This window comes from Rhinolophus sinicus, linkage group LG16 (genome assembly GCF_036562045.2).
Source record: "Rhinolophus sinicus isolate RSC01 linkage group LG16, ASM3656204v1, whole genome shotgun sequence".
Classification (NCBI taxonomy): Eukaryota; Metazoa; Chordata; class Mammalia; order Chiroptera; family Rhinolophidae; genus Rhinolophus; species Rhinolophus sinicus.
Window position 1 is genome coordinate 15481867 of NC_133765.1, and position 24778 is coordinate 15506644.

A 24778-nucleotide genomic window follows, 5' to 3' on the forward strand; every position below is an offset into this window, starting at 1 on the left:
TGCAGCACATCCCAAGCAAGGTGGCTCAGGAGGGTCCCTGGTCAAATGGGACTAAGAGGGGCACCCGGCCCCCAAGACCCTACCAGGCCTCTTGGCTGTGAGACCTGCCAGCGTCACCACCCTGTATGTTAGTTTCCCGGGCTGCCGTCACAAATCACCACAAACTGGGTGGCTTAGAACAACAGAAACTTATTCTCTCATTCTGGAGGCCAGAATTCTGAAATCAAGGTGTTGGCAGGGCTGTGCTCTCTCCGAAGCCTCTAGGAGAAGGATCTTTCCTCACCTCTTCTAGCTTCTGATGGCCCCAGACCTTCCAGGAGTGGAGCTGCAACACTGCAATCGCTGCCCCATCTTCACATGGCCGCTCCTTTGGATGTCCGTGTGTCCTTGTTTGCCTCTTACCAGGACCCTTTCATTGGACTTAGGACCCCCCCTAATCCAGTATGACCTCATCTCCATCCTTATCTTAATTATACCTGCAAAGACCCTTATTTCCAAGTACGGTCACATTTTGAGGTTCCAGGCAGAGGTGAATTTGGAGGGGATGCTATTGGACCTACCTAATGTGTTAGTTTACGTCGTGTAGTGACTGAGTGCCCACTATTGTGGCACTTATCTGGGTTCTGGGGCCCACTGCAGGGACAAACGTCCTAGCCCTCGTAGAGGGTGACATGCTAGTAGGGGGTCACAAATGACAAATAAGTAAACTATTTCAGATTCAGAAGATGCTTAGTGGCAGGGATCAGGAGAGACATGGGAGGGGAGTGGTGGCAGCGCTAGAAAGGGCATGGGGAGCTCCGCGAGGATTGCTCATGCCCACGCACACCCCAGAACCCACTTTGCGGAATGCCTGGGGGTAGGGAGGCCAGTATCTAAGTTAAGTGAATTCCTGGGTGGAGCACTCTGGAGCTGAGGGCACAGGTGGCAGTTGTCACCAACACTGTGGGACCATCTTTCCCTCAGTGTCACTTGCCTCTGCTGTGGTCATGATATTTTGGGGGCTTCGAGAGAGCATGGACACATGGAGACAGGCCAGGGCAGGGGCGCATACAAGGCTGGGCCTTCCCTTTGTTCCTGAAGGGGCAGCCTGCACATCTGGCATCAGTCTGCCCTCCCAGACATCCGGCCCCATGCAGACCCATCCTGCTGGGGCACCATGGTCGCTGATAGCCCCAGTGTACCAGAGGGGTCACCCACCAGCCATGACCAATGCTCAGATATGAGCCAACTGGCTGCCACTTGAGCCCTTCAGGCCCCCTGGCAATCCAGGCTCATGGAATGATACATGGGGCACAGATCACTGAGCAGAGGAGGGACTGAAGGGGCAGCATGCCTGGGGCATGTGGTCAGAGCTCTGGCCAGTCCTCGTGCCAGGCCATCTTTGACCATCTGATCTGCCTGTTGCTGTGGATGGAAATGAGTGGCTTTCCGTGTCCTGGAGTGTCCCGTGGATTCGGTCCTCGTAGCCTGGCAGTGCAGTTGCTCAGTGTGATCTCTGATGGCCTGGACGTGGCATTCTCTGGTAGTGGCCTTCTGTGTTCATCCTGTGAGCTGTGCCCTAAGATAGCACCATGGGCTGGGGAGAGAGTGCCGTTCGCATCACAGACACTCTCCACGCACCACGGGAGCCGAGCAAGTTGGAGTTCTGTCAGCTGTAGGAGAAGCCTTTTGAGGTTTAGGGAGACACGTGCCCCTGTGATGTGGGCCACACCCCAAAGTCTCCCCAGTTTCGTGCCAACATAACAGAAACCATATTTCAGACCATGTTGCTAGAAACATATGGTACACGCAAAGGCATTATTTATTCAGACATTCAGTTTGCTCACTTGGAAAGGTCATTCTGAGCAGTCACAAGAGTTAACGCCCCAGTGGTCCGTGGGCGGCCATTGTTTAGTGCAATATTGTGCGTATGTGCCTGGAGGTTTCCGCACCTAGCCAGGCTTGGTGGAATGCACAGCCTGCTCTCTGGAGTTATCTCTGTGGATCTCCATTCATTTCTGGAATGTCAAACAACATCTGCATTTCCTGCTGCTGCAGAGGTGATTGGCAGCTGGTCCCAGGCCAACGCGTGCAGGAACGCTGGGGGGCCATGTCACCCCCCCCCACACACACACACACACACACTCCCCAGCAGGACACACCCTGGGACAGAGCAGCGTTCTGATTTGGGATTTGTAATGGGCTGTGACATGCAAGTTGAGCTGAATGTCAGGAGCACACAGAACACTTCCAGGGCCCATTTTAGCCCAAATCCCAGTGAATGCAAATGGTTGACCAGTAGCAGGATCTCTTTTGAGCTTTGTCGAGGGGGCAGCTCTTCAACGTCACTGACACAAAGGGGTTCAGAGAAAAGCCGCAAGTGACCGTGGGTACAATGGTGGGCTCATTAACAGCTCACTTCTGTTCCGGGGAAGGGGTCACCTCCACAGGTGTCTCCCAGAGCAGGAGAGAGGGAACAAGGAGGGAACCAGCAGACCCCCCGAGGGCCCTGGGCACTGCTTTCTCACCTCAGAGGCCCAGTGGCAGACAGCACTTGGGAGTTTCTGAAAGGGAGACACTTTACTAGGAAGGCGATGGATGGTGGTGGGGGGACTGCACAGACTCCACTAGACATCGTGCTGAACTAACCCTGTGCTCCTCCTTCCTTTATCAGGGGCGGCCTGAGCTGACACCCACAGCTATCATGGCAGGGAGGCTCCTGGCCCAGCGGCTCTGCGGCCAGTCCTCAGACCTGATGGACTACGACAACGTGAGTGCTCACTGCTCTTCACAAGACTAGGTCCAGCCGGGAGCAGGCTGTGGCTCGTCTTTGGATGTGGGGTTGTGGTGCATGTCTGTGTGTGTGCATGTGGGTGTGTGTGAGTGCACGCCTGTGTATGTGTTCATGTCTGTGTGTGTGCATGTGGTTGTGTGTGCGTGCACACCTGTGTATGTGTGCATGTCTGTGTGTGTGCATGTGTGTGTGCGCACGCCTGTTTATGTGTGCATGTCTGTGTGTGTGCACGCCTGTTTATGTGTGCATGTCTGTGTGTGTGCATGTGGTTGTGTGTGCATGCACACCTGTGTATGTGTGCATGTCTGTGTGCGTGTGTGTGTGCACACCTGTGTGTGTGTGCATGTCTGTGTGTGTGCATGTGTGTGTGCACACCTGTGTATGTGTGCATGTCTGTGTGTGTGCATGTGTGTGTGCACGCCTGTGTATGTGTGCATGTCTGTGTATGTGTATGCATATGGGTGTGTGTACTCATCTGCACGCACGTACATGTGGGTGTGTGTGCGTGCATGTCTGCATGTGCATTTGTGTAGGGGAGTATGCATGCCTTTGCGTGTGCGTGCATGTATGTGCATGCACATGTGGGAGGTTCAGCTTTGTGGGTGCAGCCCAGGAACAAGTGAGTGATTCTACCCACTGTCTTGTGACCTGCCAGCATATCTGGGGACTTGGCCCAAGTGGGGATGCTCGATCTTGGGTTCTCAGGGGTGTGCCTGACTCAGAACCTGCTTTCCAGGTCCCCACAACAGTCTTCACCCCACTAGAATATGGCTGCGTGGGGCTGTCAGAGGAGGAGGCCGTGGCACGCCATGGAGAGGAGCATGTGGAGGTAAATCAGGGCCCTGAGGAGAAGGGGGGTGCCACAACATGACGCCTGTGTGGTACTCGTGCCCCATGACACCCCCTTCCCGAAGGAGGCCCAGCAAGCGAGCAGGAGCTGGACAGGACAGGAGCGGGGTGGGACATGGGGACCCAGAACGATGGCGGGAAGGGGCCTGTGAGATGAGTATTAGAGGGCAACCCCAGAAACTAGGGAGCCCTTAGGGTGTGGCCCACCTCACAGGGGCACTTGTCTCCCTAGACCTGTAAGGCTTCTCCTGCCCTCCGACCTCTGCTCCCTTTGTCCCCTGCCCTCCTGCCCTGACCTGTCCCTGCCCCCAGGTACCTCGCTTTCCTGCGACTCCCCCTGTGGTTCCCACAGTCTCAACTTCCCCGTCCCACCCTCGCCCCATGCCAGCCCCCGCCACTACTCCTCCTCTGAGATCCTCCCCGTCCCTGAAGGCCCCAGACAGCCCAGATTGGGTACTCACCCTGGAGGCCGGGGTTTTCATCAGACAAGGCTGTTTCTGGGGTCTGCTCCGGCCGCCTATGGCCTGGGGGTGGCTACAAAGCGTGCCCCAGGTAGCCCAGCAAGATGTGGGGAGGCTTTGGATGCTGGAAGCCTTCAATGTGGCTTTCTCTTGCTGCTGCAGAAACTGGCAGGCAGACTGGTTAGAAACCAGACCCCATGTGGTCACAACAGCAGGGCTTGGTGCCCTTTGGGAATGAGTCACTGGACTCCAGGGCCTGCCCCTTGCCCCAGCGCCCTGGTCTCCTCCATCAACAGGCCAGGCCTGACAGGCCAGCCTTCCCCCCAGCACTTTATTTGCTATTTTTGTTTGATTCATCACAAGTACACTGGGACATATGTTCATGGCATTTTATAATGTTGTTTTATGTTTCACAATGTTGAATGGCCAAATACCCTTTGTTTGTTTTCTTTTCAATTCTGTCTTAGTTAGAACAATATTCTCTGAAGCTCCATTAATTAATAATGGCTGTGTAGCACATGTGAGGGCCCTGCTCATTTTTTACTCGGCCGCAGCCCCGAACACACTGTCGATCCCTTCTCGGGTGCTGAAAGCCTTTGTCCGACAGCTCCGGTGTGGGCCTGGGGTGGCCCCACGCCTCCCCCTCCTCCCTGCTCAAGTGAGGGCCCAGCAAGCACTAGGGTGCCTGAGGGAGGCCAGATGGCCGCCCGCTAACCCACTCCTACCCCCCACTGCTGAGGTCGCCCTGTCCACTCTGCAGCGCCTACCTGGTCTGAGCTCCAGGGCGGGGCCCATGCCCTGTGATGACCCTTGGGCTCTGTGATAAGTCACCGCAGGCGGTGCTTGGCCTCTGGTGCCATGTTCATGTAGGTCTCAGCCTGGAAGGGAGAGATTCTGTGCTGCAGACAGTGTGGCTCCAACCACAGGTGCCTGTGTGTGGGAGAGAGGGGTACTCGCCATGCCAGCTGAGTAATGTCCTGGCCCCAGACCACAACCTGTGGGCCGAGTGGGAGATTCTGGGTTCCCGCTGCACCCACACAGCCTGTTGGACGTGGAAAGTGCCCACAGGGCTTGATTTGCTGCAGCTGCTGACTCCAGGAATCGGTATCTTGTCACCAGGTTTATCACGCCTATTATAAACCCCTAGAGTTCACAGTGGCTGAACGGGATTCATCCCAGTGTTACATAAAGGTGAGTGTCCCTTTGGGCCTGGCCTGGGGCACGCCAGGTAGTGAGAGGGAGGGAAAGAGCAGGGCCCAGGTGGGGGAGCTTCACACAGCCACACATGCCCTAGGGGCTGGGCCGTGCGCAGCCCTGGGGTCCTGCCTCCAGCCAGGCAGCAGCTAACAATGTGGCTTTCAGATGGTGTGCCTACGGGAGCCCCCGCAGCTGGTGCTGGGCTTGCACTTCCTCGGCCCCAACGCAGGCGAAGTTACTCAAGGATTTGCTCTGGGGATCAAGTAAGTCCAGAGGAATGTCGGCGGTTACGTGATGCTCAGACTGGTGTCCCTCTGAATGTTGGCAGCACTACAGTGGAAAGTCCGCTGCATTGACGTTGCTTTTATGTAGTGTTGTCCATGCTTTCAGCAGAGCGTCTCCTCAGATGGGGCAGGTCCAGCCAGACGACAGGCAGCTTTCTTCTGCAGCCAAACACTGTTAAGCCAGCCACACCGAGTGTCTTTATATGGCCGGGGCCACCTGGGGAGCGAAGGAGCGACCCTCTCTCTGGCTGGCCCTGTTTGGGGGTCACTGTTTGGGTTTCTTCTACTCAGAATGAGCAGTGTTGGGACCTTTGCTCATGGGGCCCATTGCCCAGGTGGTCACAAGTAAGGTCTCAACCTCGAATGTGCCGTGAGAGCCACCCCCAGGGTAGATGTTGGTCTACTGGAGCTCCAGCCATTTTCTGCATCTCGCCCTGTGTCTTTGGCATAGGCTGTGCCTTGTGGGGCCCAGAGCTGCCTAGAGCCGTTGCTAATGGAGGCTCTAGGTAGGAATGGGTTGTGCAGGGCAGTGAGGAGTTTGGCAGCTGGGTGTGGGGCTGTCAGAGGCAGGACGGTGGGGTGAAGCAGAGGTGAAGGGCAGGGAGGGCCTGAACTCATAGAAGAGTAAGTGTGAGCCACCTGGATTCCCACGTATGCTTGAGGTGTGTGAGTGTGGCTGAGAGCCTTGGGGTGGGTGGAGATGGGAGGTCTGAGCTCAGGGCAGGGTCTCAAGGAGCAAGTTCGATACCCAGAAAGGCTGATGGAGGGGCTGCAAAGGCCAACGTTCTAGCCTTCAGATGGGCCTGAGCCCTCAGATGGGGGCACCCCGTCACAGAGCAGCGAGCCTCAGGCCCCACCGTTGCCTCCTAGCAAGGCAATCACTGGGTTGTGGGGTCAGTTTCTCCTGGGTTGGGGGCAGGGGCTGGGCCTCAGAGGACAGCAGAGCAGGCAGGGCTGGGTCCAAGGTTGGATTCACATCTTTGGAACATGCGACTGTGGTCCCTGATCCCGGGATACACACTGCCTCCTGTTCAGTGCAGAGTGACCATTGGAAGGGAGCCCATGAGCCTGGTACAGACTCTGCTAAGTCCTGCCAGAGCCTGTTGGGGATGGGCAGTCGACCCTGGTCACAAGGAGAGCAGCTGAGGGTGACCCCTGGGACCTGGCCCACTGACCCGTGGTGAGTGCGGGAGGCCAGGCTATGCATAGCACCGCAGCCCCAACTCCAGCCCAGGGGGTCTATGGGGCTGTCAGGACAGGGAGAGCATGGCTATCCCACAAAGCCATCTCCATCCATTCTCTGACATGCTGGACTGACACTGAGCTTCTGGAGCCATTTCCGGAGAGACTTTTTAAAACGTGGCAACCTTTTTCATAATGCAACTGCAAAGGGCTGATTTCTTTAATATGCGAAGAGTTCTTAGAAATCAACAGTAACGATTATAGGCCAGATCCGATAGACAGATAGAGAACACGAATAGGAAATTCACAGGAAAAGAAACTAAAAATAAGTAGAAAGCTGCTGTGCCTTGTTCGGAATTTAAGATGTAATTGAAACACCAAGAAATCCTTTAGGTTGGTGAGGTGTCCAGTAACCGCACAGTGGAGACACTGAAGGTTTGAGCGACTCAGCGGAGTGATGACAGCAATGTTTCAGACACAGTCGGGAGGAGGGGCCGGACCCGCCTGTGAGGGCCTTCTGTCCACGTTTGAAATGTACACACTGGTCGTTCGTGGTGGGAATCTTCCCACCAGATAGATATTCCAGCACATGTGTGCACAGATGTAAGAAGAGCTGCTTGTTGCAGCCTTGTCTGCAAATGATGGTGGTTCCCTATGGAGCGTCCACCTGCGCTGTGCCCCCAAGGACTGAGCAGTGCAGGGGGGGTGGTCACTGCTGAGCACACAGGGGCCACATGTGTGACAAGTGCTGGGTGCGGAGCAGAACAGGGTTGGGGTGGGGTGGCGGCGGGTGCAGGCTACAGCCATAAGAAGTGGGCTTGGGCAGAGTGAGGAAGGGGGCCTCACAGAAGGACCAGCTGGAGCCACCATCCAAGTAGGGCTGTGCCTGGGGGGCTGGGAGCAGCAGGAGCAGCAGGAGGCCAGGCTGGAGCAAATGAGGGAGGGGGCAGGTGGGAGGCGGGCTAGAGGTGGGGCTGCATGGCCAGTGCAGGCACCAGGCATTTCCTTGGAGGGAGATGGGATGAATCCAACAGGTGTTGGCAGGTGTTCCTGGCTACTGGCTGGAGGAGAGAGGGTGCAGGACTGGGGGACGGTGAGGAGACCAAGACTTCCAAGGCCCCCTCCTTTGTGCCACCTTCCCGGGGACAGAGTGATGTGAACATGCCTCCCTGCACTGCCTGATTCTCCCCTCCCCCTGCGTGTAGGTGTGGGGCCTCCTATACGCAGGTGATGCGGACCGTGGGCATCCACCCCACCTGCGCTGAGGAAGTGGCCAAGCTGCGCATCGCCAAGCGCTCGGGCCTGGACCCCACTGTGACGGGCTGCTGAGGGTAAGCTGCCATCCCTGCCAGGCCCAGGGCACACCGCACGCCTGCTGCTCCCACAGACCAGCCCTTCGGAGGCTCAGATCCAGGTACACATGTGGGGCCGGGGCTCTGATGGGAGGGGGGTGGATACCACTGTAAACTGCTCTACAGGTGTGTGGCAGGCTGCACCTGCCATGCCACCTCAGACAGGTGAGCCCTGGGCCCAGGCCACAGTGCCAAAGAAACGGGGCTGGGAAGGGAGGCCATTGAGGGCCTTACCCCCACCCCGCACCCCTAGGGTACCCCCAGGGCCTAGCCTGGCTGCTGCTGCTCCCCACATGCAGGAAGTGTCTTGAGGCTGGGCTCACATCCTGTCCCAGGTGGTCTGTCCCAGGTGGGACCTAGGTATAGAAAGTGTCCCTCAGATCGAGCTGAGTGGGCCTCTGGGTGGGAGGAGCAGTCCTCCCTTTCCCGCCTTGCTCCACACAGAGCAGCGCTGGCTTGTTTCTCTCTTGCCCAGAAGGTGGAGATGCTGCTTTGTGCACGGCTGCCACCGCACAGCTGGTTCTGTCAGAGCTTCGCAAAGTCAGGCTGGGCGGGCGGCAGCCAGGAGCCTTTAGCTATGTTGTTGATCCCAACTCTCTTCTGAGGAGGATGACATTAGTGAGACCCTCCTTGACCCCTGCTGAAGGGATGCCTGTGGTCAGGGCCTTTCATCTCCCGGTCCGAACACCCTCCAGCTTCCGAGGGCTGGTGTTAGGGGCCGAGCAGTGGCCCAGGGTCCTGCGGGCAGTGGGCCTAGGGCCTCCCCAGAGGCACTCTGAGCACCTGCTGCTCCGTGCCTCCCCAGCCAGGGCGGCCTCAGATATGGACAAACAAAAGGCATCCTGAGGAAACTCTTATCAGAGTGTCACACCTAACAGATGTTTTGTTAAGAGTGTGCCATAAATTTTTATCATTTCAAAATATTTTTCCCAGTATAACTGCTCCCTGTGACGCATCAACCTGGGGGAGGGGGAGTGAGGGCTCTTCAAGGCTTGTTTCTCATCTCCCTGTGTGTGGGCATGAGAGACATGACCAGGTGAATAATGCAGGGATGGTGTGGCCACCTCGTCTGACCGCCCCATCTTTGGCAGGACAGTGGAGACCACGCCCAGGCGAGCCTCGCCCCTGCCTGGAGAGCCTCTGAGGTAGACTGTGTGGGGCGGCGTGTCTGGATGGATTGCCCATGTGTCCTGCAGGGATGGCTCTGCCGGGGCTGTCAGCCCCACACCTGTGCCTCGCACCCCCTCCTGCCTGGGCCAGCCCGGCCAGGCCCCGGATGCCAGACAATGACGACCTGTGCAGAAACCCACCCTATGGGCTGCCCATGTCCGAGCCCCCTGGCATTTCTGGAGAACAAATAAAGAGGGTGTTTTCCTGAAGCATGCCCCACCTGTGGCATCCCCGACATGCCCCCTAGGATAGTTCAGGCCGGGATGGGGCCTGCCACCCAGCCCGTCACACCTTCCCCTTCATCACCTCCCTTCATCATTTGGGAACTGCTTCCAGGTTGTGCTTCGATGGGAGCAAGGGTAGCGTCACCTCATTCCCAGCAGCCACGCCGGGGAAGACCCTTACCATTTTTCTCCAGTACAGACCTCGGGGGATCCCCCTGGGGCCCTCTGCCCAGGTCTCTGTGTGCCCTGCAGGTGGTTAGGAGGGCTTTGTTCCAGAGCATCCTGCCAGCGGTGTGGCCCAGCAACAGGAGTGGGCAGGGGTGTTGGAGGCTTTCTGCCCCCTGAACGTCAGGCACCTCATTATGTTTCCATGGTGGCCTCCAAGTCAGCTTGTCGGCTGTGCTCAGGCTAATCCTGCACATTGAGGCTTGATGGGCCCAGGGAGCGCCCGTCGGCACCGGCTGCACCTGTCAGTCACCACAGAGAGACAGCGCTGACAGCGACAGGCAGGGCCCGGCATTGTGCTGAGGCTTTAGCGGTGGTTAATCTGGTGTCTTTCTTAAGAAAACATCACTTAGTCTGCCGGCCTGGGAGCCCTGGATGGGACCCTGCTTGTCAGCAAACAAAGGAATGTCTTTGCACCTTAATGGGCCTATGGGAGCCTCAGACTCTCCGTGTGAAGCGTGTGCAGGAGCTCTCAGACGCCCAATTAAGATGCCAAGTACTGGGCTGGGCCGGGCCCTCTCGACAAGTGCAGTGAGAGATCATCCATGTCCCATTTAACGCACGGCTGGCAGCGCGCCCCTACCTGTATCCTGCGGGGAGGGCCACCTCTCCACTGGGATGAGGTGTTCCCCTGCCTCGGAGGCAAAGGTGAGGTCTGCAGAGGTCAGCTAACTGCGCTGCCAAGGCACAGGAAGGGCCTTCAGATTCCTCAGTTGATCGGCCCCTGCCTTGGGGCAAACAAGGAACCTGAAATGGCCTTGTTGCTTTTGTCATAATGGAAATAATGCCACCTGTGTGGTGCCTCTCTGGGGTGAGGACCAGGAGTGCCCATCGCTGGCAGGCAGAGTGCCGTCCACATGCGTGTGTCCCCACGACCCCCCCGAGGATTTTCTCCGCATGCCCCTTTCCCCGGCATGGACCTTGCTCCAATACACCTGCTGGGTCTGTAATACCCATTCTCCATGCTGTGTTTGGCCGGTGCCATCACCTAGAAGAGACTAAAGCCTCCTTGCTGCTGGGCACCGCCATTCTCACTGTCCAGTTCTGCAAGGAATAGCTCTTGGGGGATGCCTCCTGTGTGTCCCTGAGGTTCCATAGCCCCCGTTCTGGAGGCCCCAGACCCACTGGCTCTCCCAAATTGGCGCTCACACCCTGCCAGTAAAAGGTGGGCAGGGGCCTGGCCCAGTTCATGAGCAATGAGCATTCCAGGTGAGATCCTGCCACAGAGGGCCTGACCTCAGCCACTGCTGTCACCTGGGCCACATGCTGTGTCAGTACATGCTTGCCAGCCATGGGGCCCAGTGACCTGGACGTCCCACATGCACTCACTGCTCTGGTGGGGCCTGGGGATGAGAGCCCAGGGCCCCAGTGTGGCAGGATGTATGGCTAGCTGCGTCACTCAGGCTAGCCCCTTCACTGTGCATGTGGGTCTCAAGGCTAAATAAGGGCATGGGAGGCAAAACAGACATGCTGAGCTGCAGTGGTGTCATCCCACAGTCTTTTGCACTGCACTTGTCAAGGCCACCTGGCTGCAGGCTCACTGAGGGGCCAGAGCACTACAGACCAGGTGCTCTCCACCTGGCCCCAGGGCCGCCTTCCTGCCACCTTTATGTGTTTTTATGGTGCAGTGGAAATATGATTTTAATTCCTCAGATTGTTTCACGTAACCTACAATTACCCCCAGCAACGTCCTGCATGCTTCTGCTTATGTTTCCAGATTGGCCTGCTCAGGGGCCAAACCACCCCCTCCCTGCCTTACCCTTGGCTCTGAAGCCACGCAGGTCACCCTGTGGCTAGCCAGCATTCCTCTTCCTCCCCTATGCCCCTGAAGTGCTGTCCCTGACAGTCCCGAGGCCCTTTGGGAGGCAGGTACACAGGATGAGTGACAAGCAGTTAGTTATCCAGGGCTGGACTGAGAACAGAAGGGGTGAGACAAGGGAGGGGTGGGCCTGGCCTGAGGAGGGGATCTGAGACTGACATGAGGGAGTGCAGAAGGGGGCATCAGCTCGTTGGAGGTGGCCAAGATGCTCAGTCCCCCTCCAAACCCTCTGCAGGCTGCTGGTACCTCCCCAGCATCCCACAGCCCTGCACAGACCCCCCAGCTCTGCTCAGTGTAGCAGAGAACACCTGTCCTATGTGTGTAGCAGCTATGCTTGAACGCAGCTTGGGAAGGCCTGGCTGAGGAGGTGACCACCATGCCAAGCCAGGGGCCCTTGCAGGCAGAGTTGCCCTATGAGAAACAAGTGGGCGTCAGGTGGTGCCTGTGGCTCAGGGTGTCTGTGCCTGTGGCCTCAGGTTTGGGCTTGCCCCTGAGAACCACGGGGTGGCTTGTCCCACAGCATCTTGGCCACACGCCTCACTTCACGTAGCCCAGGCAGCAGCTTGGAGGCACAGAGAGTGCCCTGGGCCCCAGCCCACTCCACAGCCTAAAACAGGTCTGAGCCCCTCATCCACAGCTCACTGCTGGGTGCAGAGCTGCCGGAGCGCCTGCAATGCAGGTGGTCCAGAACCCTGCAAGAGGGATGCCCTGAGTTGGCTGGACAATGTGCTGGTAGGGGGCTGTGCCATCTTGAGAGACCCATGGCCTCCAGGGCATATTGCTGAGCCCTCTGGACCCTATTCTGGTGACCCGAGCCACCCCGGTGAGGGGGTGCCTTGCATGGACTCACTGCCCTGCACTCACATCATTCATTGGAAGTGCACACACTGGTGTCTGGGTCTTATGATTTCATCAGAGTCCAGGCCAGCGTGCTTAGGGGCAGGCCAGCAGGAACCACTCCTGCCTCCCAGAGTTGCTCACAGCCAGCTGAGCCTCCCAGGACCCTTCTGGGAGCCACTTTTCCTCCCTGCCCACCGTGGTGTCCCTGGGTGCCCTTCCCCCAGGCCAGGTCCCCTCCTTGCCCAGCCTGACCAAGCCTGCTCTATCCTTTGCCTGCCCACTTCCTTCTTCATCAGTGCCCCCCGATCCAGCTGGGCCCAGCCCTGGGCCCTGGTCAGGGCACACGGTGAACAATGTAGGCCAGTCACTGCCAAACACAGGTGGGGGAGGTTCCTCCACTCCCGGCATTCTGCACTCCCAAGCTGAGGGAGGTGCCTAACACTCCACCGAATAGCTTCTCTGCTGGGCGTTTTCCAGAAGGAGGGCTCCCCAAAGCTGTCCAGACACCAGTTCTGTGTTCCCCACTACCCAGGCCGGGGAGCTGAGATGCCAGGTGCCCCCTCAGACAGGCTGGTGAAGGAAGGAGTTGCACAGGTCCACGCAGGACAAGTCCAGCTACAAGTGTTCCAGCTTTGGGAATAACCAGACAGTCATTTTAAGATTCTACAACAGGCAAGAACTGCCAAGAGATTGGTAATCAGGAGAACTGGAAGAGACGTCAGTTCATGCGGAGAAGTCAAGTCACATATGTGAGTGCAGAGGGGTTGGTGCCCATGCCCCCAGCTAGGGGTCCCCCCACCAGGCAGAGTCAGGACTGAGTGACTCCAAGAGTGAAGCCTGGGGAGGGGGCAGGGTGGACAAGGCTTTGGGTCGATTTTATAGATGCTGCTTCTTATTCCACATGTACTTGATCATGGGACGGCATGGGCTGCAGCCCTCAGACCTGGGTGTGATGTCTTCAGGGCAGCACGGCCCAGTGCACTGCCCTGCAGACCCACTCTGCCCTCTGCCCTGACCTGCTGCCTACTCTGCCCTTTGCCCACTCCTCCCCCATCTGCTGCCCCAGCTCCAAGCAAGCTCTCAGGTTTCCGGTCCTACCACTGAGGGCTCCAGGAGCCCCGCACGTCCTGGTCCCTGGCCAAGCACCTGTGCCTGCAAGGGCAGTGAAGAAGCTGCCGAGTGGGCCCGTGGGGCTCAGCAAAGCATCTTAGAGCTGAGCTCGCCTAATCCCAGCCCCAACGTGCTACGGTGCTCGGGTTTCCCTAATCCCGAAACCTAAACCAGGTCCCAGCAGACGTCCCAGTGCCATTCAAGTGGGCAGCAAGAGGACCCCCTCCCGTGTGCCTGTTGTGTTTGGAGCTGACCCCCACTAGGGCAGGACAGGGAGTTGGGCACCCACATGGGTGAAGATCCAACCCTGATGAGCCCCGGTGAGCTCAGGAAATAGCCGAGCCCTCAGCTGCTTAGCTGGTCCAGGCAGGAAATTCGAAACCGGCGGCGACAGCAGAAATGATGGGCAAGGCAGGCCCACCTCAAGCCTGCCGAGGTCCTGGCCTCTAGGGTTTCATGGGACAATGATCGGGCCTTGTAGTTCCATGAAATTGAGCTTTTTTATTTTTTCTAATAAAATCTGGATCTTTTTGGCTTATAACTGATGATCAAATAACACCAAATGCTTGGGAATAAAGTAGGACCATAAACGAGACCGTGTGACCTTGTTATGTAGCAGCTGGGGGTGGGGGGGTTAGGAGCCAGCTGGGCCCAGCTCCCCGCTCTGACCACTGGCCACTGACCCAGCCATGGCTCCCAGGGCACTGGGCGCCGGACACGTGTGTGAGCACCCCAGCATGGGGCACCTCACAGCCTTCCATTGTATAGTTCCATTAGTGAGGCACACAGGCCACGTGTGGTGAGAACAGTTAATGGTACCTTGTAGCCTTTAGCATCTTTGAAGAATTTTCATACCCATAAATTCCCCCAAAGCAGATGTAATTAGCTCGTGAGCTACCAGGGTTGATATAGGAGACAGAATGTGAGGAGATCAAAGCAACGTCCGGATGTGTTTTTTTCGGGCCTCCCACTTGATGAGTGAGAAAACCAATGCCCAGACCCCCCAGAAGTCCCCGTGGGGCGCAGTGGTGCAACCATGCCGCCACCCTGCCCACTGAGGCCTCACTACCAGGCCCCTGCCTGCGGGAAAGGGTGGGTGGGAGGCAAGACCTCTGCACAGCTTCAATGGCTCATTGTTCAGCCCGTGGTGGCTGGAATTGGGCCGGGTGATTATAATAATAAAGTCTTAACAATCAGCAGTGGTTGGGTTTCCATAGCTTGGGGAGTATTTGATTTTCAAAGTCTTTGGCAGGGGAGAAGATGTATAAATGGAGTATGTTGTTCATACCAGCCCACTCTTAGCAAGTCAGAATCCCATCTACCGCCTTTACGTCTCTCAAAAGGTACCGTACCTGTCAGCTCCCTGGTGCCTGGGCACGTCAGGGTGGGAAGCTGCAGCAGGAGGCCCAGGCACAGTGTGAATGAGTCCTGCCTTCACCAGCTCAGACAAGCTCTGACCCCGCCCCCTCCCCCCCACGCTCCGAGGACCGCCATGAGGACCTGATACCTGCCACGGTGGAGGCACTCAATGAGTGGGATCGCTCCTTTTAGCCTTCCTTGTGCTTTCTCCCACAGCACACACCTGGCCCTTACGCCTTTATTATGCTGTTTCCTCAGTCCAAAGATGGGCCTCTATCCTTCTGCCCTGGCTAACTCCTTCTCTTTGGTTAAGATTCAGTGCAGGTTTTCCCCTCCAGGAAGCTTTCTCTGACACCTGGCAAGAGGCCAGCTTAGGGCTTCCATGCAATGGTGTTTCTCTATTACCATTCTTTCCTCTCTTGCCCTAAAGGAGCCTCCCTTCTCACAACTTTGTCCCCAGCATGGCGCCACATAATTGGTGCTCAAAGCATGCCTGTCAAATGAATGTTGGCGTGAAGTCTTTATGTGGTATTTTCTATTCTGAATGTTCACGATGCCCTACTCTGCAAGATCTGGGTACATGTGCTCCACACACACTATACGTCCATAGAATCTGACCTGACGTCCTTCAGCTTACTTCCTTTCAGTCCTGATGTGCTAGGGCCACACAACGTGGGTGGGATACCAGATCTGCTCTAAGCATTTCATCAGGTAGTGTGCCCTAAATACAAAGGCAGGCACACCTGAATCGACATAAAACAAATGTATGGATAGGCTTGTCTGGGCAGTAACTGAGCAGCTTGTATAGGGCTAACTTTTCCACAGGTAAAAATGACCAACTCTAGAAAAATAGGAAAGATAACTGTTTGAAGGCACTGAAGGTCAACCAAAAGCAGTCAGAAAATAGAGGGAATCCAACCACTGGAAGAAGAGAAATGCACAGGGTGAGATCCATGTTTATACTACTTTTACCCCGAGGACCATCTCTAGCACATGACAGGCGTGACTAGAATGTGAGAAGAAAGCTGTAGTCCTATTGCCTTGAGGTGCCAGAGAACCGAGTTTTGGTCAGCTGGAACATCAGGAAATGAGGGAGAAAAATCCTTTAAAACCTGCACATAAACTCCCCTCAAATTCTTGTTTGACTCCTGAACTGCTCGTGCATGATTAAGACTCAAAAAGTCCAGGAAGATGATAACACAGACTCAGTTATCGCCTACTACAGGGGAAGAGATAGTTTGAACCTCAAGTCCTGCCAAGTTACAGGGACTGTGTAAACACTGTGGGCTCACCATTGGAACCACAGAAAGTTCATGCCGTAGGAGAAGAAAGTATGTTCCAGGACTAAAGGGTTTGCATTAGGGCTAAAGGCAAAACTGCAACAGATCCACCCTAACAAATATAAAACCAAGCCTCCAGAAGTTCAAAATGGAAGGCCTGCTAAAATAAAAGTCAGTGCACATCAGAATAAAACAGAATCCAAAGCCTCTAAAAGTGCCACAGACAATGTCCAGAGTGCAATAAAAATTACTAGACATGCAAGGAACATGAAAATGTAATCCCTAACCCAGAAAAAAGTTAACAGAAACCAGCCCAGACATGATTCAGATGTTGGAATTAATTAAAAAACAGCTATTATAAAGATGTTTAAGTATTCAAAGGAAAAAAATGATCATAATGAATGAACAAAGGGAATTTAAGAAGAGAAATGGAAACTGTAAGAGAATCAAATGGAAAGTCTAGAGCCGAAAAATACAACAAATGAAAATGTAACTGGATGGACTTTAACTGATCTTGAGCACAAATTGGAGATGGCAGAAGAAAGGGTCAATTAACGAAGACAGATTTTAAAAAAAAAAAGAAGTCTCTAATAAAAAAAATATAGAGTAACACAAGAGGCAATATAAACCTGAGGAACCATATTAGAAAGTCTAAAATGTGTCTCAGAAGGAGAAAGGAGAAAGAATGAGGCAGAAAAAAATATTTGAAGAAATAATGACCTGAAAGTTCGTGAATTCTAAATCAACTTACAGATTGGAAAATCTCAGCAAATCCCATATCAAAAAAGGTTAGCAACAAGTTCGCAAACTTAATTGTCAGACCTCGTATTCATATCAAACAACATAGACTGCAAGAGAAGGAACTTTACCAAAGATAGGGACATTTCATAATGAAAAAAGACTCAATGCATAACAATCATAAATGTGTATGCACCTAAAAACAATTGCAAAATTAAAATGAGAAATGGACAAATCCATATATATAATTAGAGGTTTTAACAATTGATGCAATAACTAGAAATAACAGAAGAGCTGAACATTATCAGCCACCTAAGCCTAATTGACATAGAATACTATGCCCAACAACTACAGAGTAAACAGGTTTTATTTTCAACAAAACCTAGTTTGTTTTCTCTTATATTCTGATGAGTGGCTTTTTAGTTAGAGCTTTATTAAAAATTATAATAACATTTTGAGGTATAATTTACACATGATATATTGCACCCATTTAAAGGGCACAATCTGATATGTTTTGACAGATATATATATATACACACACACACTCAGGAAGCCACCCCAACAATCAAGATACAGAAACTTCCACCTTCCAAAATTTCCTTATGCTCCTTTGCAGTCTTTCTTTCCCTCCACTTTCTGCCCCAGGCAAACACTGATCAGGTTTCTGTCACTATTGATTAGTTCACATTTTCTAGCATTTTATATAAATGGATTCATACAAGTATATGCTCTTCTGTGTGTCTGACTTCTTTCAATTGTGTAGCAGTAGGTGATATTAGTTCCTTTTTTTTTTTTTTTTTGATGAGTGTGTTCCATCATATAGATAGTTTTGTTTATCCATTCACCATTCGGTGGGTATTTGGGTCATTTTTGGCTATTACCAATGAAGCTTCAGTGAATGTTAATGTACAACTCTGTGTGGACATATGGTTTCATTTCTCTTGGATTTACATCTAGGAGTGAAATGGCAAGGTCATATAGTAGGTATATTTTTAACGTAAGAATGCCAAAGAATTTTTCTGAAGTGATTGTACCATATTCCCACCATATTCTTCACGTTCCTTTCAGGCACACATCGAACTTTCACCTAGTAGACCATACACTGGGACATAACAACAATAAAGTAACAAAAAGGATATTTTGAAGATCCCTCAAATATTTAGAAATTAAACAACATACTTTTAAATAATCTGGGGATCAAAGAACTCACAAGAGAAATTGGAACATAATTTGAATTGAATTATAATAAAAACACAACACATCATTATTTCTGGGAAGCAGCTAAAAGAGTGGTTAGAGGAAAATGTATAGCTAAATACTTATGTTAAAAAGAAAACAGGTTTATGATTCATGACCCAATCAACTTCCTTATGAAATCAGGAAAAGAAGAGTGAATTCAGTCCATAGGAAATAGAAGAATGGAAATAATATAAATGTGGACATCAGTAAAACAGAAAATAGACAACAGAGAAAATCAATAAAATGTTATTTGTAAAAAAAACAATAAAATTACCAATATAAAGGATAAAAGAGGAAACACTGTTATAGAGCCTACAGGCATTAAAAAGATAAGGCAATATTATGAACAAATTTAATTGAATGAAATGGACAATTTAGAAATGGACAAATTATTTTACTTTCACAGGAAATAATGCCAAACTTACACCAGTTATTTCAGAAAGTAGACAAGGGAGAAACACTTCCCAGGTCAAGCCTAGTATTACCCTGATATCCAAGCCAGACAAAGACATTACGGGAAAACAAAATTATAAACCAGTATCTCTCAAGTACATAGATCAAGGTTCTTAACAAAATATGAGTGGTTGAACCTAGCAGTACATGCAAAGAATTTATATGGCCAAGTGGGATTTATCCCAGGAATGCAAGTGGTTTTACCTTCACCATTCAATCCATGTAATCTGTCACATTAACAGAATGAAAAAAAAAAATACTCTGATCATTGCAATAGATGGAGTAAAAGCATTTGACCAAATTCAACACCCATTTATGAAAAAATAAAAATTCTGCAAACTAGGACTCGAAACTACCTCAATCTGATGAAAAGGCATCTAAGAAAAACATCCACAGCTAACACCAGACTTAATGGTAAAAAATCAGATACTTGCCTTCTAAGATTAGGAATAGGTCAAGGATGCCTACTCTTACCACTTTTACTGAATTTTATTACTGAAAGTCCTAACCACTGGAATAAGTAAAAAAAAAAAATCATACAGTTATATGTATATACAAGTATATGTATGTATCCATATATTATATATAGCTATACAAATGTATATATATATATATGAAAGAAAGGACAATTGTCTTTATTTGTAGATGACATGGTCACATGCATAGACAATTCTAAGAATCTATTAAACAACTACTAGAGCTAATAAGTGAATTTAGCAACAGCACAAGATAAAATGTCAATTATATTTTTGTATACTAGCAAAGGACAATTGGAAAAGAAGAATTTTAAAATACTATTTACAATAGCATCAAAACCCATAAAATATTTAGAGATAAATTTAACAAAACACTTGCAAACCTGTGCACTGAAAACAATAATAATTCCTAAAAGAAATTAATGAAGACCTAAATAAATGAGGAAATATGAACTGTTCATGGAGTGGAAGACTTGATATTATTAAGCTGTTCCCTATCCTCAAATTTATTTATAGGTTCAACACAATCTCAATCAGAACCTCATTTGAAGTTGAAAAGCTGATTTTTCATAGAAATTGACAAATTGATTCTAAAACTTACATGGATATGCAAAAGAACTAGAAGAGTCAAAGTCATTTTGAAAAAGGTTAACAGTTGAAGGACTTACACTATCTGATTTCAAGTCTTGCTATAAAACTGCAATAAATAATACATTATGTTTTGGGTCAAAGGACAAAAATTAGTGGGACGGAACAGAGGACCTAGAAGTAGACCCACGCAAACGTAGTAATTGGATTTTAACAAAAGTGCCAAAGTAATGCAGAAGGGAAGAGGATAGTTTGTTTTTGTTTTTAAACAAATGGTGCTAGAATAACAGGGATGTTTGTATGGCTAAAAGTGATGTTCAATCTGTAACTCTCATCATACACAAAAATTAATTCAAAATACACCATAGATCTGCATGTAAAAGCTGAAATGCTAGAACTTCCAGAAGTGAACACTGGAGAAGTTCTTTATGACGTTGAGGTAGCAGTTTCCTAGGGAGCAAAAAGCAGTTTCCTAGGGAGCAAAAAGCCATCAAAATGTAAAACTTCTACTCTTCAAAAGATACCATTAAGAAAATGAATAGGCAAGTGACAGAGAATGTATCTGCAATACGTATATCTGACAAACGCTTTTTAATCCAGAATGTATGCAAAAGCAATTAATAAAAGATGACAAACAACCACATACAAGCATGCATGTCATTAGTTATTAGGAACGGAAATCAAGACCACAATGATACACCAATCCATTCCTGCCAGACTGATTAAAATAAAAAGATTGACAATACCAAGTATTGGTGAGGATGTGGAGCGACTGGAATTCTTATACATTGCTAGAGGAAGTGTTAAAGTTCCAGCTACTTCAGCAAACTCTTGGGTACATCTTATAAAGTTAAATATATGTCCCTATCCCATGACCCAGCAAGTCCCACTTTACCCCAAAGAAATGAAACCTTATGTGCACAAAAAGAACTTGTTAAAAAATGCTCATAGTAGCTTTATTCATAATAGTTCCAAACTATAATAGAAGCCAACTGAATGTCCATCAACAAGAGAACAGATGAACCAACTATGTAGTCATGCATGCTACCATGTGCCACACAGCAATAAAAATAAATGAGATACATGTAACCATAACACAAATGAATCTTGCAAATACTATATTTATTGTCCAAGGTCAAACACAAAGAGTCCATTCTGTAGGGCTCCATGTGTAAGAAGTTCCAGAATGGGTAAAATAAAACTCTGGGGTAGAAATCAGAATAATGCCTGTGAGGAATAGGAGTATTTCTGGGTAATAGAATTTTGCATAGCTTAATTGTGTGTTAAATAGCTAATAGTAAAAAAGAAAAAAAATAGCTAATAGTTTAATAGTTAATTGTGAGTTAAATAGCTTAACTCATGAAACTGTGCTATTAAGAACTGTGCATTTCATTGGAATAAATCTTACCTCAATTTTAAAAAAGAGAGAGAATGGAAGGAAACCCAAGACAAAGACAACACTGGTTTCTAAAAGCTTTTCTTAGTTCAGGCTGCTATAACAGAATACCATAGACTGGGTGGTTCATAAACAACAGAAATTTATTTCTTACAGTTCTGGAGGCTGGAAGTCCAAGATCAAGGCACCAGCAGATTCAGTGTCTGGTGAGGGCCCACTTTCTAGTTCATAGACAGCCAACTTCTCCCTGGGTCCTCACATGGCAGAAGGTGTGAGGGCACTCTCTGGGGTTTCTTTTTTAAGGGCACTAATCCCATTCAAGAGGGATCCAGCCTGATGACCTACTCACCTCGCAAAAGCCCCACCTCCAAACCATCACAATGGGGGTTAGAGTTAACCTATGAGTTGGGTGGGGACACAAACATTCATTTCATAACCAGGCTGAAGCTCAAGGAATCCCAGGGGCACCAGGCTCAGGTGCCCAGGCTCCTGGCTAAGTTGGAAGGGTCTGTGAGGTATCCATGCTAATTACATGAGGCACAAGCCACCAGCAGGGCAGGAAAGAGACCCCTTTCTGGAAAATAACGTTGGGACCTCTGAGAAAGCATCCGCTCTTCACTTTTAAGGAAACTTCTGTTGGAGCAAGGAGGGGCTGGCTGAACAGAGATACTGTGCCTCTCCTGGTTCTGGGCTCAGATATTTACCAGCTGACTCCAGGGAAGGGCTCTGATGAAGGTCCAGCTCAAGTTGCACAGGCAGACGTGAGAGGCTGATAGTCCTTGAGCAGCTGGCGCATCTCTCTTGGGCTGCATGTCCCTGCTTCCTTGCTGGCCCCTGGATCTAGGGAGTCACAGGGCTAACATCGACCCTGAATACTTCAAAGCCAAAGTCCTTGCTGTAATGTCCCCTGCCTGACCATTGCCTCTGGGCCTCCTAATTCAAACACTCACATCCAGCACCCAACACTAGTGGGGGCACTTCCAAAGAAGGGGCTGCAAGCTGGGTAGGGACTCTCAAATTTACCATTCCTTTGGCAAGTCTTGGCCTTCACAAAGCTACCCCATCTGTGAACTGGCTGATTTCTGCCTCATCATCCAATGAGAACCTTGAGGTCACATGCTGGTCACATGATGGGCTCTCAGCCAAATCAGCTCACCGCATTGCACAAGACCCCATTTGGTCTTGTTAAGGATCCAGGCCACAGGGAAGTTAAAATAATTTAACAAAAATATATCAAAATCATGTAATACTACATATCAGTGGGAAAAAAAACCCCACATGATAATCTCAATTGATATAGAAAAAACATTTGACAAAATTCAACATGATAAAACACTCAATAAACTAGGACCAGAAGGACACTCCCTCAATATGATAAAGGCCATATATGTAAAACCCACAGCCAGTATCATGCTCAATGGTGTAAAACTGAAAGCTTTTCCTGTAAGATCAGGAACAAGGCAAGGTTGCCTGCTCTTGCCACTTCTGTTCAACTTAGTGCTGGAAATCCTAGCCAGAGCAATAAGGCAAGAAAAAAAAAGGCATTCAAATTGGAAAGGAAGAAGTAAAATTATCTCTGTTTGCAGATGATATGATATGTTCTGTAGAAAACCCTAAAGATTCCACAAAAACACTGCTAGAGCTAATAAATGCATTCAGCAATGTCACAGGATACAAAAGCAGCACACAAAAGTCGTGTCTCTATGACCAAGGATGAACAATCTGAAAAGGAAATTAAGAAAACAATCCCACTTACAACATCAAAAAGAATAAAATATATAGGAATAAATTTAACCAAAAGGCAAAAGACTCATACACTAAAAACCACAAAACATCGCTGAAAGAAATTAAAGAAGCCCTAAATAAATGGAAAATCACCCCATACTCATGGATTGGAAAATGTAATATTGTGAAAATATTCATACTACACAAAGTGATATACAGATTAAATGCAATTGCTTTCAAAATCCCAAGTGTTTTTTGCAGAAATAGAAAAACCAATCCTAAAGTTCATATGAAATCTCAAGGACCCCAATAGCCAAACCAATCTTAAAAAACAAGAACAAAGTCGGAGGTCTCACACTTCCTGATTTCAAAACTTATTATGAAGCTGTAGTAATCAAGACTGTCTGACATAAGGACAGACATAGAGACCAATGGAATAAAATAGAGATTCCAGCAAAAAAAAAAAAAAAATCCTGCATATATCATCATTTGATTTTTGACAAGTGTGTCAAGACCATTCAATGGGGAAAGGACAGTCTTTTCAACAAACAGTACTGGGAAAACTGGATATCCACATACAAAAAAATGAAGTTGCACCCTTACCCTACACCAAGTTATAAAATAATACAATAATAATAATAATAATTCAAAATAGATCAAAGATCTAGGTGTAAGAGCTAAAACTATAAAACTCTTAGTAGAAAACAAGGGGAAATCTCCACAACATTGCATTTGGCAGTGATTCCTTGGATATGACTCCAAAACAACAAAAGAAAAAAATGGATAATTTGACTTTATCAAAATGAAAAAGTTTTGTGCATCAAAGGAAACCATCAAAAGAGTGAAAAGATAACCCACAGAATGGGAGAAAATATTTGTAAATCATATATCTGATAAAGGGTTAATAAACAAAATATACAAAGAACTCCTACAACTCAACAACAAAATGAACAACCCAATTTAAAAATGGGCAAAGCACTTAATAGATATTTCTCCAAAGAAGATATACAAATGGTCAACAAGCACATGAAAAGATGCTGAATATGAGGTCTGACAATTAAGTTTGAGAACTTGTTGCAATGATGTTGTTAACTTTTTTGATATCAGAGGGATTATTCATTATGAATTTGTACCACCTGGAGAAACAGTTAACCAAGTTTACTATTCGGAAGTGCTGAAAAGGCTGCGTGAAAAAGTTAGATGACCTGAACTTTTCACCAATAACTCATGGCTCTTGTATCACGACAATGCACCAGCTCACAGGGCACTGTCTGTGAGGGAGTTTTTAGCCAGTAAACAAATAACTATATTGGAACACCCTCCCTATTCACCTGCTCTGGCCCCCAATGAGTTCTTTCTTTACTTGAAGATAAAGGAAATACTGAAAGGAAGACATTTTGATGACATTCAGGACATCAAGGGTAATATGATGACAGCTCTCATGGCCATTCCAGAAAAAGAGTTCCAAAATTGCTTTGAAGGGTGGACTAGGCTCTGGCATCAGTGTATAGCTTCCCAAGGGGAGTACTTTAAAGGTGACTATAGTGATATTCAGCAATGAGGTATGTAGCACTTTTCTAGGATGAGTTCGGGAACTTAATTGTCAGACCTCGTACCACTAGTTACTAGGGAAATCAAAATGAGATACCTATTAGGATGGCTATTATCAAAGAACGAGAAGAGAACAAATGTTTGTGAGGGTGTAGAGAAATTAGAAACTTCGTGTGTTGCTGATAGGAATGTAAAATGGTACCGCTGCTGTGGAAACATTTGACAGCTCCTCAAAAGGTTAAACAGGGTTACCATATGATTCAGCAATTCCACTTTTGGGTATATACATAAAATAATAGAAAGCAGGGACTGAAACAAATATTTATACACCCATGTTCATATCAGCATTAGTTACAATAGCCAAAAGAGGAAAGGAACCCAAGTATCCACCAGCAGATAAGTGGATAAACAAAATGTGGTAGATACATTTAATGGAATAGGATTCAACCTTAATAAGAAACAGAATTCTGATAGATACTACAACATG

The 24778-nt window shown here is 49.4% G+C and overlaps 1 protein-coding gene across 4 annotated transcripts in view; it reads left to right on the top strand.

Moving 5' to 3' along the window:
* Positions 1 to 24778, top strand: part of TXNRD2 (thioredoxin reductase 2) — a 65918-nt gene that overhangs the window by 39041 nt on the left and 2099 nt on the right. For 2 of the 4 annotated variants that reach the window (XM_019755885.2, XM_019755887.2), the window contains exons 13-18: positions 2654 to 2749; positions 3510 to 3602; positions 5203 to 5274; positions 5446 to 5543; positions 7952 to 8160; positions 9190 to 9477. In XM_019755885.2, coding sequence (XP_019611444.2) covers positions 2654 to 2749; positions 3510 to 3602; positions 5203 to 5274; positions 5446 to 5543; positions 7952 to 8075 — 483 coding nt within the window. In that variant the 3' untranslated portion in view covers positions 8076 to 8160; positions 9190 to 9477. Of the gene's footprint in view, positions 1 to 2653; positions 2750 to 3509; positions 3603 to 5202; positions 5275 to 5445; positions 5544 to 7951; positions 8161 to 9189; positions 9478 to 24778 lie in introns of those variants that run through there. The other 2 variants (XM_074321837.1, XM_074321836.1) reach the window with 2 other exon arrangements.